Source organism: Ursus arctos, unplaced genomic scaffold, assembly GCF_023065955.2.
Source record: "Ursus arctos isolate Adak ecotype North America unplaced genomic scaffold, UrsArc2.0 scaffold_10, whole genome shotgun sequence".
In the NCBI taxonomy this organism is placed as follows: domain Eukaryota; kingdom Metazoa; phylum Chordata; class Mammalia; order Carnivora; family Ursidae; genus Ursus; species Ursus arctos.
In genome coordinates, this window is record NW_026622764.1 from 64,342,010 (window position 1) to 64,357,427 (window position 15,418).

The 15,418-nt window shown below is 34.0% G+C and overlaps 1 protein-coding gene across 6 annotated transcripts in view; it reads right to left on the reverse strand.

Moving 5' to 3' along the window:
* The window catches only part of NBEA (neurobeachin), a 662,109-nt gene that overhangs the window by 475,086 nt on the left and 171,605 nt on the right, over nucleotides 1-15,418 (reverse strand). For all 6 annotated transcript variants that reach the window (XM_048215508.2, XM_048215507.2, XM_048215504.2 and 3 more), the window contains exons 18-20: nucleotides 6,916-7,024; nucleotides 1,576-1,657; nucleotides 584-707 (exon numbers count right to left, since the gene is read on the reverse strand). In XM_048215508.2, the coding sequence (XP_048071465.2) occupies nucleotides 584-707; nucleotides 1,576-1,657; nucleotides 6,916-7,024 (315 nt within the window). The remainder of the gene's footprint in view (nucleotides 1-583; nucleotides 708-1,575; nucleotides 1,658-6,915; nucleotides 7,025-15,418) is intronic.

Genomic DNA, 15,418 nt, shown 5'->3' on the forward strand with positions numbered 1-15,418 from the left:
TACCACTCAAAGCACTTAATTCTTTGCATATTAATCACTGTTTTATTGTTCTCTTCCCCACTAAACTGTACCAAGACTATATACTAAGACGACCTGTGCAGCACAGTGCTTTATATACCAGAAACTCAATAAATACTTGTGAAATTAAAGACTCAGGAAGCAACCATAGCCTTAGATTGTACCCCATGTCTTAGGTAACCAGCTTAAAAATGCATGACAACAATCAGTTAAAACTGATTGACAAAAACTGAGAGAAGCATAGACGGACATGAGCAAATCCAACATGATTACAATAGATGGGCATCACCAAAAGGAATGGTGAATTTTAAATAAGGGTTTGTGAATATGTATATTCACAGATACAATTAAAATATAATACCCACATAATCAAATTAAAACATAAAAATAAATACAAATATAACAAATATAGATTATATGAAAGAAACATAAAATGCCTTTTCTGATAATTACAAATATTTAGCAATATGGGAAAGATCTGGAAAAATGTTTTGAAAGAGACTGAAGATAAAGGAGAGAAAATAATTATGGAATAAAGTTTTGTTTTGGTACTGAAACTGCTTACCTTCTATTTTCACGGCTGTTACTGAAAAGTTTTATCATGTCAGATAAAAATAAACGACGAACTTCCATCAGTTCTCCACTTGGTGTAGAATTTTTTAACAGAGTTGCCACCACCTTAAGAATCACTGTAAACGAACAAAAAAAAAGAGGTCAAGATTTATAACTGCATCATATCTTCCACTCAGAAAGTTTTACTCATTTTCAACCCTGCCTTATGGTAGGTGAGTTATAAGTATCATGAACAATGGTAATCACCATAATGATTAAGGCGGTTATGAAAAGTTTTGATTTAGTTTTCCATGTTACCATGTTACTACTACATTACAATAAAAAACTGCTGTTCAGCTAGTATCAAAAAATAAGAAATAACACGTGTTGGTGAGGATGTGGAGAAAAGGGAACTCTCATGCACTGTTGGTGAGAATGTAACTTGGTGTAGCCACTGTGGAAAACAGTATGAAGGGTCCTCAAAAAATTAAAAATAGAATTATCATCATGATCCAATAATTCCACTACCGGGTACTGACCCAAAGAAAATGAAAACACTAATTCTAAAAGATATATGCACCTCTATGTTCACTGCAACATTATTTATAATAGCCAGGATATGGAACCAACCCAAGTGTCCATCGGCAGATAAAGAAGATGTGGTGTATATATACAATAGAATATTACTCAGTCATAAAATGAATAAGATCTTGCCTTTTGCAACAACATAGATGGACCTAGAGGGTACTATGCTAAGTGAAAAAAGTCAAATAGCATATGATTGCACTTATATGTGGAATCTAAAAAACAAAAAAACCAAACAGAAATGGACTCATAAATACAGAGAACAAACTGGTGGTTGTCAGATGAGAGGGGAGTAGGGAGATGGGCAAATAAGACAGGTGAAGGGAATTAAGAGCTGCATACTTCCAGTTACAAAATAAATAAGTCACAGGGATAAAAAGTACATCATAGGGAATATAAAAAAAATTGCTGTTTGCTCACTTGGATTCTGAATTTTCACTGTAGAATCTGGCTCTGGATGTGGTTTGTGTACAACTTGAGTACACACTTGCTCTGTCAAGATCTGAAAGATGAAGAATTTGAATTTCATTCAGAAAATAATTTAAATCATAATTTCAAAATATACAAAGAATCTGCAAAAAACGTAAATTCTGTCAAAATCAAATGAAATACTATTCTAAAGGATCTTCCAGTCATTCTATATACTTCTAAACTCTTTACCTCTTTAGTTTCCAAATGTTGTTTATTATGGATAAAGACAAAAAAGAACCATTATCTATAATAGGAAGAATTAGGAAATCCAAAAATTTATTCTGTTTGAAATACCTTCACAGTGTACATCCTTAATATACTTACATTATGAATTGTAAACATTTGACTCTTTATGTCATCATTAATAAAAAAAAAAACTTAGAAAATAAGTAAATAAAAAAAAAAATAATGCCTGAGCCTGGATCCTAACTTCAAAATAAAGTGTGATAAGGGAAAAATCTTTATTAAAATTGTGGCTCATTGTCATTTACCTGTGAATTTTTCTTTAAATTTCTTCCAGTAACAAAAATGACAAAAAGTTGACCAAGTGAAAACAGAATTCTAAAACATTTTCTACTTTTTCCACTAAAATGCCAGCTCTATGAGTGCTGGATCCTTATACATCTTTTTTACTGTTATATTCCTAGCAATCAACACAGTGACTGACACAGTGCCAGTACTCAAACATTTGTGAAATTTAAGGATGGATAACTGAATTATATATAAATATTCGATATGTGACTGGTTCACTGTGGATACCTCTATTCTTGCGTATATAAAAAATCCAATGAGACTTTATTTAATAAAGATGTAATTTTATATTGGTGATTTAATTTCCTGTTTAACTTAATATACTAAGTTCTGAATGAAACTTTTAGTTTAACCTAAGGTAAGATACAAAATCTATGGATAAACCATAAAAGTTAGTTGGGAGCCTAGTTGTACACAGCTATTTTGTAAAAGTTGGGGATGGAGAAAATAAATTAATCATGAGCCAGAGATGACCCCATCGATTAGAAAAAGACCATGACATCCAGCAGTGGCATTTTTCTGACCTTTCTGCTCAGACTTGAGAGAAAGGAAGAAAAAGAAGAAGATAGGAAACTGACTTATTGTATATTAGGAATGTTTATCAAAAAGATATTGACTTGAAATAAAAACTAACCTATTACTAAAATGATAAATATGAGGCATAAGAACCTCTCTCCTTCACTCTCACTAAACACTTTGTTGTTAATACTAAACAGTGCCTCAGAATTTTCTGAACAAAGCACTACAGACATGCACTACTAATCAGTTTGCGCTGACACATGGGACAGAAATTTCTTTGAAAACTCAAAGAATCGGAAAATGCCAAAGAACATTCAGTGGTTGATATATGCTTACAAGAAGTTTTCCCACTGATATGCCCAAAAAAGCACTGGTTTGGACCTGCAGCTGAGTGGACAAAATCCCTAAAATTCTGTTTACAAATAGATGCAAAATAACTACAGACAAGCTTGGAAAAGACTAGGCCATATTCTTCCGTGATAGAGAACAGTCAAAACTTCCTCACCCCCAAAAGAAGAAACCTTCTTATAAAGAAAACAAAACATATCTCAAAGAATCTACAATTTTATATTGTACTTTTTCAGTCTCTATTTGAAGATCAAATAAAGATGGGGGTAATAATTGCTTTGCCTATCTAATAAAACTACTAGGAAGATCAAATAAATAAGGCTCTATATGTGAAAAGTGTTTTGAATACTATCACATATTCAAATATGAGCTTTTTTTTAATTACCAAAACATATTTAGAAACTCAACCCAGCATGTATTTACTAAGAGCCATTTATGTGTCCACACTCTGCTACATGTTTGGAATGAGAAACATAGTTGCTAGGTGGAACTGTATTTCAAGAATCAATTACTTAATTAATACTCCAGAGACAGGCATAAATACACGCTCCTCTTAAATAATAAAACATGGTAGACTGTCATTAAGAACCTATGTGAATTTTTAAAGGGAGAGGGAAATAATGAGATATAAATAAGGAAAGATGAATATAGATGTAAACATTTTAATGAAAGGATACGATTCAAGATGGGCCATGGAGGTTTGACTGGTATTGATTAGAGATATGCATCAGAAGTAACCCCACCCCCTACGAAAACAAAATAGTACCAAAGGGACAGAACCACATATGGACATGAAATCGAAAATGTACTTAACCCTCAGAGCACATCTCAATTCACACTAGCCACATTTTAAGTGTTCCACAGCCATCTTTACATGTTATACAATGTTGTCTGATATATACTGCCAAAGGTCTAACTCACTTTGTCCTTTAATATTGTTGCTTATTTCATTATAGGCATTATCAGATTCAGAATTTTAAAGATTCACAGTGGCACAGAACTTAATTGGCCTTCTAAAAACATTGCAAAAACCTCATATTCTAAAATAGCATTACCAAAACCATAGATTTGACATAGTTCTTTATTATTTCTGTATTTGATTTTATATTTTTCTACAGTTGTAGTGATACTTATTTTGACACATTGTTTGGGGTTAAGGTAATTTCCCCAAACCAAAACAGAAAAGGAAGGTAAAAAGAGCTTTCAAACTGAAGATTATCAACCAAATGCTTCTTGCCAGGGGTGCAGGCCCCAGTTGATGCTCACAGGGGAATCAAACTCACACTGCAGGTTTTGAGGCTGTTTTCTTTTTATAGTTAAATTCCACTTACTATGTTAATGAGAATTAAGTTCAAACCTATCACATGAGTGTTAATTTTCTGCAACCAGATGCCACCATCCAAAACGGTGCAATTTTTAACTTTGGTGATCTAGAATTAGTCATCCACCATCCTGTCTGATAACATAATTTGGTTTGCTAGTAGTATTAAAGCTTATGTTGAAGACCCTTTCTACTTTTTTATGGGATCAACAGTGCTACCCAATCTTATAACCATCTTTCTTTTTTCGCTTTTTGTATACTTACGTTAATTTTTCTTTTTAGAGTATCATAATTCAGTCCATCTTTACTATTTAACCATGATTATTATTGTACTTTAAAAGTATGTATTATTGCCCAATTGGTCAGAGACCTTGTAAGCTAGTTCCTTCACCTGCAACATCCAACATCCAGCATCAGGAGATCCAAACTTATCCAGACTTTCTCCAGCTAAGACACGGAATCAGCAATAGCTTGCCTTTGCAGAATATCATTAGACTAAAATCTGGATACTAAGAGAGAGCATCTAAGTATAGATAGTAAGTAAAAATGCTGCTGCACTTGCTCTTGAGCAACTTTTCAGGGAGACTAATAGAAATATATATGTGTGTATGTGTGTGTACACATAGGACATTTTCTTTAAGGTTAAGAGTACATAATGTTTTCAAATTCAACATATTGTATTGTTATGCTACATTCTTATTTTAATAAAAGGTATCACTGACTACAAAAGACTTTCTGCTCTATTGACACTAATTGGTCAAAACAAGCAGAAGGTCAAAAATGTAGGCAAAAAATGATTAAAAAAACATGTACAGGAATCATTAACCAGAGGGATCAGTCTAAGAAAACCAAGATAGAAACACGGACAAGAGCTCTAATCTGATACTGCAGCAAGGTTTTGATTCAGAGGACTCTAATGTTATCCACTGCAGGCAGATACTGATTTTGTTTGCCTTATGCACATATACTATGAAATCTGCCTATTTTATGATCATTTATTAGTGGTGAGATATAGAGCAATTGTTTAATCTGTGATTCTCATTTTGTCTATTTAAAAAGGCAACAAACCCAGTTTCAGAGGGTTGTTGTAAGGATCTGAGATAATGTATATATAAAGTATTTACACCAAAGTGACTGTCACAGGAAATATGCCCCCCAAAATAGTTACTATTATTAGGGAAATATAATATCACTAATCAAGGTGCTTTGCATATGGCAGGCCTTTCTATTTGGTTCCGCTTATTCAGTTGTATAGGACAAATATTGGACAATACTAAAAAACTACCATTACTTACAAAAGCTGTGTTCTGGAGGATAAGAGATTATAAATCATGTAATTAGAGGAATGACAGACATAAAGTTGCAATATTAAGCTTAGAAATGAGAGTAGCCAAGAGTTTTTTTAATTTATCTAAAAGGCAGCCACTCTTAAATTTACTGATGATAATTTAAAACAGAAAAAAGATGAAATAAAACAGCTAGTGAAGTAATGTTACAGATCTGGGGTCAAAATATTATTCAGGATACCATCTGTTTTTGTAAACAGATAAAATACAGTTTTATTGGATAGCACACCCATTTGGTTCATATTGTCTATGGCTGCCTCTGAACCACAACTTCAGAGTTGAGTTAGTTCCACAGACACCACACAGCCTGCTGCTATAAACTGAATGTTCATGGCCCCACAAATTCCTATGTTGAAATCTAATCTCCACTGTGATGGCATTAAGAGATGTGGGGCCTTTCAGGAGGTGTGTAGGGCCACAGGGCCCTCATGAAAGAAACCTAAGAACTCCCTTGACACTTCTGTCATGTGAGGACATAGTGAAAAGATGGTTTATGAACCATGAAGTAAGTCCTCACCAGACACCAAATCTGCCACTGCCTTGATACTGGACTTGCTAGTCTCTAGAACGGTTATAAATTTTTGTTGTTTATAAGCCACCCAGTGTATAGTATTGTTACAGCCCAGACAAAATAAGACTACCCCAAAGCCTAAAATAGCTATTATCTGGACTTTTACCAGAAAAGTTTGCCCTCCCCAGCTATGATGAACATTTGCCTTACCTCATTTCAAAGAAAATACTGAGCCCAAGCTATATGGCCATCTTTTAGAAATGGTGAGAAAAAGATTTCTGAATTGAAATGATGAGATCTAAAGCTTCTTCCAGATAGTGCTTTTACAAATAATTTTTACCTACAATTTACCCCACTATCAACTCTAGGTTAATGTTGGTAATAGCAAAGGAGACAGAGATAGAAAGAATCAGTGAAGGGTGAGAGAGACAATATATAATACATAATGGGTGTGATTCATGTGAGAAAAACTCTGCACAAAGTCAATCAGCCAACCCATACTCAAAGAAAAGTCCTTGGACCAACACAAAAAGACTGGCAAATAAAGGTACATGGATATGTTTTAAAATAAAATTTTAAAATGTAAGTAGGTGTTCATTTAAAAAAAATGATTACTGGCTTTTTGACTAATTGACCAACTACGATCCCAATTACACAGAAGGTTTCCACTAAATGCATTTTAAAATGTCGTCACACATTTTTTAAATTTTTACCTCATAAAGTGTGTTGTATGTGGTGACAGTCACAGTGTTTGTATGCAACATCAGCCTTTCTCCAAGAAGAGTGAAAAGACTATGAGTATGCATAATTTCCACTTTTCTCCTGGAGAAGAAGGGGGGAAAAACAAAATACTATGAAATACATTGGATTTTCTAATCACATAACTTTGGGATAAGAAAGTACAATCTATCAGGCAGATACGGAATCATACAGGTAATTATTTTTACTAACTTCCATCTACAAAAAAAAATAACAGTTTATACCACAGCTATCTTCTAAAGTTACAAAAATACTATTTAAACATTTTTAAATAAAATGTTAAATATACAAATTATAAATTATATGAATGTTGACAGCTATTATTTTCAAATTTCTTATTAACTATTTAGGAGTTATTTTTATTAGGTTAAAACTACTGGTTTCCCCTAACAGAGAACACAGAATTTTTAAATCCTTTCTGTCTAAATTTAAAGTCTATAAAATAATCTATGATATAATATCAAGAATTTAAAATTATGGCTAAAAGTGAGTACTCCAGTTTGATGTTGGGATTACACAGCAAAATAATTCAACAGAAGTAAAGGGTACTCATTATTGCTTGTATTTGTGGTCTGCCATTGGATTTAAAACCAAACAAAGAGAAAAAACACCAAAAAACTTTCTTAGTTACTTATTATTGGCTCATTTAACTGTGTCCCCCCAGTTCCAACCCCCCCCCAAATCCATAAACAGGAGAGAAGGCTCTACTCAAGGCTTTCTGCAACACTTCGCTCTAGCTCAGGGAATTGCTATATGCCTCTCATTTGTGTCACTCTTAGAATTCAAGATCTGATCTTCTTGGTTCTCAACCCAAGATATTTCATTTATTATCTTGATTTTCTATGGTTCCCTGTTGAGCTCTCGCAACTATGATATAAACTGACTAGTATTCACCAATCCTTATTCCTTTCTTCCTGAGTCCACAGCTATACTATTAATTCTAGCCTCTCTTACAGCCAGGTGTGACCATTTAACGGAGTTTTTGCCAGTGAAATGTGAGCAGGAAAGTCATGGGCCATTTTCAGGCCTGGTCAATAGAAGAGCACTCATGCATGTCTTCCATGCTCTTTCCCCAAGGCAGAAACACAGGAGCCACATGATGAAGACAGGGAGGCACAAGAAGGAAGCAGTAGCCTGGGTCTCTAAATCACAGCTTGCAAGAAAATTGCCTGCTGAGGAACACCCATTTAGATTTTCAGTGAACATGAAAGAAGCTACTAGTTTGATAAGTAACTAAAATGTCACTGTTTGTCTGTTACAGCAGCCATTGTTTTCTTAATACAGAAATCACATAATGAACCATTTATCTGGATACCACTCACCTGGAAATCCTCCAGGCTCCACACTGCACAACAAAAGACACAGGGCAGGTGTCTCCCACACCTAATCCTCCTCAGTCCAGGGAGGGAAACAGCAAAATAACCTAAACCCAAAGCTGAGGCATTTGTCTTGTGGCTGTGTTTGCAAACCACTTAACAAATAAGACTTAAAAAGTCAACTGGTCATTAAAAAATAAACCAGGACTAATGGATACTACGGGATTATAGAGCGGAACGCCTTAAGTCTCTTCCAATTCAAGCTACACCCAAGGCAAGCAGGACTGAAATTTTCATTTGCTCCTAATCAAGAAAGAAAGAAAAAAAAAAAAAAGCCAAAGTGTATCCCTTAATATATCTCTCTGGTACATGAAACTGGTAAAAGTATCCCCTGCATATACCAGAGAGAAGATGGGTCAGCTTCCTCCTTCAGTTTGCTTTAAAACAACGTTTACCAATAAATTTTGCTACACAGCAGTCAAGACATAGCCAAAAATGCCATCCATTATCTCAGGCACAGCGTGGGTGTGCTATGAATCTAATGATTGTTTCCCACAGAATCCCTAATGAAAGACCCAACTCCATGCATTCAGCTCTGAAAGGCCTCCATAGGGCATATATGAGAGAAACTAATATCTTGACCCTACTTAACTTTAAGACCTAAACAGAATTTAGGCTTTTAGTGCCTGTTTACACACCTTTGAATTTTATAGATTTCTGTCCACTTGGATTAAGAATGTAATCTTTTAAAAAAAGGTAACCTTGTAATCTCATACAAATTACACATTTATTAGCTTATTAGACATTCCAATGAAAACAGACTCCAATTTTGTTCTTCACAAAACAAACCAGCTTTTCTTCTGGATGGTCAAAAAATATTTCTTGTAACAAACTCAGACCATATGGTGGAAGAAGAAAAAGGTAAAAGAGACCCATAATCCCATAACCCACAGAAAATCATTATAAAGTATCAGTTTATGTTCTTCTAGATGAATTACTATGCATATAAATATAGATGACAAATATAGATGGTATCAATGCAATGAAAATAATTCTACATAAGGTAATTTATAGCTTTTTTCCTGTAAATCAATAATATATTCTATATTGAATATCCAGTCATTAAATATAATAAGTATGCAGCATAATATATCCACTCACTATTGTTGACATGTATGCTATTCCCAATTTTTTTTTCTACCATCAACAAAATTTTGCCCTTGTAGGTAAATCTTTGAGTATATCCATGACTATCTGCTTAGAATAAATTCTTGTAACTGAAATGATAGGGGTTAAAAACTTACATTTAATTTTATGAGACTTTGCAATTTATGTCAAAAATATGTACATTCATACTTCCACCACCAAAACGTAAACACATTCTACCATCAGCTTCACTCACCAATGTAAACATAAAATTCATTTTATAAGTATATAATTTAGTAATTTCTTAAAAACTTTATAGTGATATAATCATCAATTTCCTGTTTTGATTATTTTCATTACCCTAAAAAGTTCCCTTGTGCCCAATCGTAGTCAATCCCCACTCCTATCTCTGCCCCAATGTAATCACTAATCTGCATTCTGGATATATCATATAAATGTAATCATTTAATATGTGGTCTTCTGCATCACGCCTCTTTCATTTACCACAATGATTTTTAGGACTTGTTAATGTCACAGTATGCATCAGTAGTTTGTTTCCTTTTAATTGTGCACTAGTATTTCATTGTATGAACATATACTTTATCCATTCACCATTTGAGGTAATTTTGGATTATTTCCAGTTCTGAACTATCATGGATAATGGTATTAAGAATGTCCATGCACATGTACAGGTGGGAACATATGGCGTCATTTCTCTTGAGTAGATACCCAGGCATGGAAATGCCAGGGTTTGAGATAAGTGTTACATTTTTTAAGAAATTAGAAAACTCTTCTGGAACATGGCTGGAGTATTTTACATTCCTCTCACCAATGCATGAGAATTCAGGAAGTTGTTATATGTTCTGGTTATATGTTATATGTTATGGTCTTATTCAAATCAAACTATTTTCTATTTTTCTTTGTGATTCTTTTTTGACCTACGGGTGTTTAGAAATGTGTTGTTTACTTTCCAAATATCGAGCAATTTATCAAATCTCTTTCTGCTGTTGATTTCTAATTAAATTTTGTTGTGGTCAAAGAAAATATTTTGTTTGATCTCAATTCTTTTAAATTTATTGAAACTTGTCTTATGTTTTATAGTCTAGACCATAATATATTCTATACTTGAAAACAATTTGCCAACTTTAGGTGGACTGTTCTATGAATGTCAATAAATTGTTCAATTATGATCTTGAACAGGAAGGGTAAAAACAGGCTTTCATTAATTACTAGTTATTTAAAGGGAATGCTTCTAATATTTTACTACTAAATAGAACTACAGTAAATTTCCAGTAGATTACCTTATCAGGTTAAAGAAATCTGTTCCTGCTTTCCTGAGAATTCTTATGATGAATGGGTACTGAATTTTACCCAAATTTTTTATATCCATGAGTGTAATTACATAGCTATTCTTTAATGCATTAATAAAGAGATCATATTAAAGGATATTCTGATGTTAAACTATCCTTACATTCAGCAAAAAATTAAACGTAGGGGAAAAACTTTTTCTTTTTTTAATATTAATATTTATGGCTAGGGGTGGCACAGTGGTCCAGTCAGTTAAGCGTCCAGTTCTTGATTTTGGCTCAGAGCATGATCTCAGGGTTTTGAGATGGAGCCCTGCATTGGGCTCCAGGCTCAGCGGGGAGTCTGCCTGAAATTCTCTCCTTCTCCCCCTGCTCCTCCCCTCGCTTGTGCATGTGCTTTCTTTTTTTAAAAACAATAAAAAATTAAATTAAATTAAATTAAAAAATATTTATGGCTGTAAGTTGTCTCCACTACCACTTAGGCCAACTCTCTGAATTGTTAAATGTACAAAATTTTCAATATTTTTTATTCTAAGCATTTTGTGATGTGTATAATTTCTTGTTATGAGTTATTTAAAATATGTGCATTTCTATTGCCTTAGTTTGATTTTTATCATTGATTTCTTGCATAATTGCACTATGGGTGAGAAATCATCTTTATGACAATAATTTATTTAAATTTTTGGACAATTTTAAGGATTCGATTGACAATTTTTACAATTTTGTGTGTGTTTGAGAAGAATGCATATATGAACCAAGCCACTGGATTTTCTGTTCAAATTTATACTGTAGAGTTGTTTTGTGATTGCTCTTTTAAAAAGAATATGTTAAAATCTCTAAGCCACTTTGATTTCTATTTCAAATTTAGTCAGTTTTGCTTTCTATACCTCCCCTATGCTGTTATGTATAAATGCATTTGAAATTGTTTTATTTACCTGGTGAACTGTACTTTTTCCCTCACATGGTACCTCTCTCTAGCTTTGTTAACTTTTTTGTGTTAAAGCTTATGTTGGTTTATTTAAATACCGATCTACCAATTTTTATCATTTAGCTTTAAAAATAATACTTTTACCTTCTTAAAAAATAACAAAACAAGATACAGAAAAGTTTCACATTTAACTTATACCATCATTCACATTTCCCACCCCCAACATACAGGTAAACATTTTTCCTTGTTTCTTATTTCCCTGTCAGTTTATCCACCACAAACACTCTTTTAAATAGATATTTTAAGGGTAGTTTTAGGTGTACGGCAAAATTGAGCATAAAGTACAGGGAGCTCCCATGTATCCCCTAGCCCCTTATAAGCCATGTACTCGTAGCTTCCTCTAACTACCAACATTCACCCACAGAGTGATACATTTGTTATAACTGCCTGTCAACTTGCTTCAACTCCCAGTTTTATTGAGATATGATTAACATATAATATTGCAGTAGTTTAAGGTGTACAACATAATGATTTGATATAGGTATAAACTGCAAAATGATTACCACTATAAGGTGAGTTAACATCTATCAACCATACAGGTGATGTTTTTCCTGTGATGAGAACTTGAAGATCTACTCTCTCAGAAACTTCCAAATATACAATATTATTAACTATAGTCCCCATGCTGTACATTATATCCCCAGAACTTATCTGTCTTATAACTGTACCTTTTGACCACATTCACCCATTCCCCATGTTCCCTACTTGCCACCTCTATGTTCTGTTTTATGAGTTTGATTTCTCTAGTTTCTACAAATGAGATCATACAGTATTTTTTCTCTGACTTATTTTGCTCAACGTAATGTCCTCAGGATCCACCCATGTAGGTTGTTTCCATGTCTTGGCTATTTGTAAATAATGTTGAAATGAACACAGGAGTGCATATCTCTTTGAGATAATGCTTTTGCTTCCTTTGGATATCTACCCAGAAGAATAATGGCTGGATCATACAGTAGTTCTATTTTTATTTTGTGAGGACACTCCATTCTGTTTTCCATAGTGGCTGCAACTACTTTATATTCATACCAACAGCGCACAAAATTCCCTTTCTCTCCATATCCTTACCAACATTTGTTATCTCTTGTATTTTTAATGACAGCCACCTGAAAGGTGTGAGATGATATCTATCTACTGTGGTTTTGATTTGCACATTCCTGATGATTAGTGATGCTAAGCACCTTTTCATTCACCTATTGGCCATTTGTATGTCTTTTTTGGAAATTCAGATCTTCTCCCCAAGATTTTTAAATCAGATTATTTATTTTCATCTGAGTTTCATGAATTTTTAAAATCTTTTGTGTATTAACCTTTCATCAGATATGTAACTTGAAAATATTTCCTTCCATTCTGTAGGCTGCCTTTTCATTTATTGATGATTTTCTTTGCTGTATAGGAACTTTTTAGTTTGATATAGTCTTGGTTATTTATTTTTGCTTTTGTTGCTTTTGCTTTGGATGTCAAATCCAAAAACTCACTGCTAAGACCAATGTCTCAGAGCTTACTGCTGTGTTTTCTTCTAGGACTGTTGTGGTTTCAAGTCTTACATTCAAGTCTTTAATCCCTTTTGAAATGATTTTGCATATAATGTAAAATAGGAGTCCAATTTCGTTCTTTTGCTTTTGGCTGTCCAATTCTGCCAATACCATTTATTGAAGAGACCGTCCTTTCCCCATTGTAGATTCTCCGCTTCTCTGTCATAAATTAATTGACCATATATATGTGGGTTTATTTCTGGATTCTCTACTCTGTTCCTTAAATCCACATCTGTTTTTAAGCCAGAGCCATACTGTTTGATTACTATAGCTTTGTAACACAGTTTGACTCTCTTCTTCCCCTTTGTTCATTTGTTTTGTCGCTTAAATTCCACATGAGTGAAATCATACATTTGTCTTTCTCCAACTGACTTATTTCACTTAGCATAACACTGTCTAGCTCCATTCATGTCATTGCAAATGACAAGATTTTATTCTTTTTTATGGTTGAATAATATTCCATTGGACATATGTGTGTGTGTGTGTGTGTGTGCGTGTGTGCCATTCATCTGTTGATGGACACTTGGGCTCTTCCCTCAAGCTTACTTCAGTCCCAGTGAGGCAGGCCTATCCCTCAGAGGACCAGCACAAACGGCTGTCCACATCACATCTCCCAATCAGTGAGTTCTGCAGAGCCTCAGTTCTGGTGGAGTTTGTGTCAGGTCTCATTTTACAATCAAACCAGAGCACAGCTAGTTAAAATTCACCACATTCTGGCCAGAGACCAAACACCGCCCACAGCAGGCAAGGGGAGCCTCTGCAGATTACTAGCCTGAAGGATAGAGCAGTCAAGACACAACAACAGAGAGCAAGTAGCACACACCAAAGACATCCCCTGAAGCATCAGGACCTGGGCACTATATGACCCCTTCTTCATAAGAGGGTATGCTTTGGGTAACTTGAGGTCCTTTGTGGTTGCATAAATTTTAGGATTATTTGTTGTATTTCTGTGAAAGATGCCATTGGAATTTTGATAAGGATTGCACTGAATCTGTAGGTAGCTTTGGGTAGTATGGACATCTTAACAATATCAATTCTTCCAATTTGTTTTCACAGAATACCTTCCTATTTCCTAATCAATTTTTTCATCAATGTTTTACAGCTTTCAGTTTACAGATCTTTTATCTCCCTGGTTAAATTTATTCCTGGATATTTTATTCTATGAAAACTTTCTTTTTTCATCTCTTAACCTCCTATCTTATTTGTCATCGTTGTCTCTTGATGCTACATTCTGCATAATTTCTTAAATTCTATCTTCCAGCTCACCAATTCTTAAGTTTTAGTTCGTTTTTTTAAGTAGGCTCCACACTTGGTGTGGAGCCCAACATGGGGCCTGAACTCGTGACCCTGAGATCAAGAGTCAGACACCCAACTGACTGAGTTACCCAGGCACCCCACCAATTCTTAACTTTTATCTAACCTGTTTAACATGGCCATAGAGTTGTTAAATTTAATTACTGCCTCTTCATTTCCAAAAGTTACTTTTGATTACTTTTTAAAGCTGCATGGTTTAATATTATCTTGTTTTTAAAGAATTATTTCTTCTATTATGCTTAATTTTTATTTTTGGCATATGAGAATTTACCTACTTTTGTGTGCTCAGCTATACGTCTGAAAGAATTTTTGTTGTATTTATCCAAAACTTATATTTAGTAGTATAAAGTGTTTCAGGATATCCTGTTATACCCATTATTTTTCTCCTCCAAGAATTCTTATTATTCATATTTAGTCTCCTATTATGTATATCTTTGTCTTCTCTTTCACTTTATGTTTTTGGTCCATGCTTTGGGAACTTCCAGTCCACTAATTTGGATAAACTGGAAAACAAATCATGAGCTAACAAGGCAGATTATCATTTTTGGTGCTCTACATGAAACTCAATTGCTCTTTCTAAAAATAAAATTCAAAGGTTTCATCACAGCCTCCACCACTATTCCCTTTCAGTGAGTACATAGTTTGATGATTCTCTCTTATCTTCTATCTCTAACTACTAGCTTTAACGAGTTGTTATTTTTCATTTTTACACAGTTAAAGTCAGATCTCACTGCAGTGATTTTTACGCGATGGAATCCCTGCAGGTGTTGTAAGGCAGAAGAGCTTCTAAGTATACTGATCTGTAGTACAAAGCTTAGCTTGCTGTAAGTCCTGAGCCAGCATGGTGGCACTCC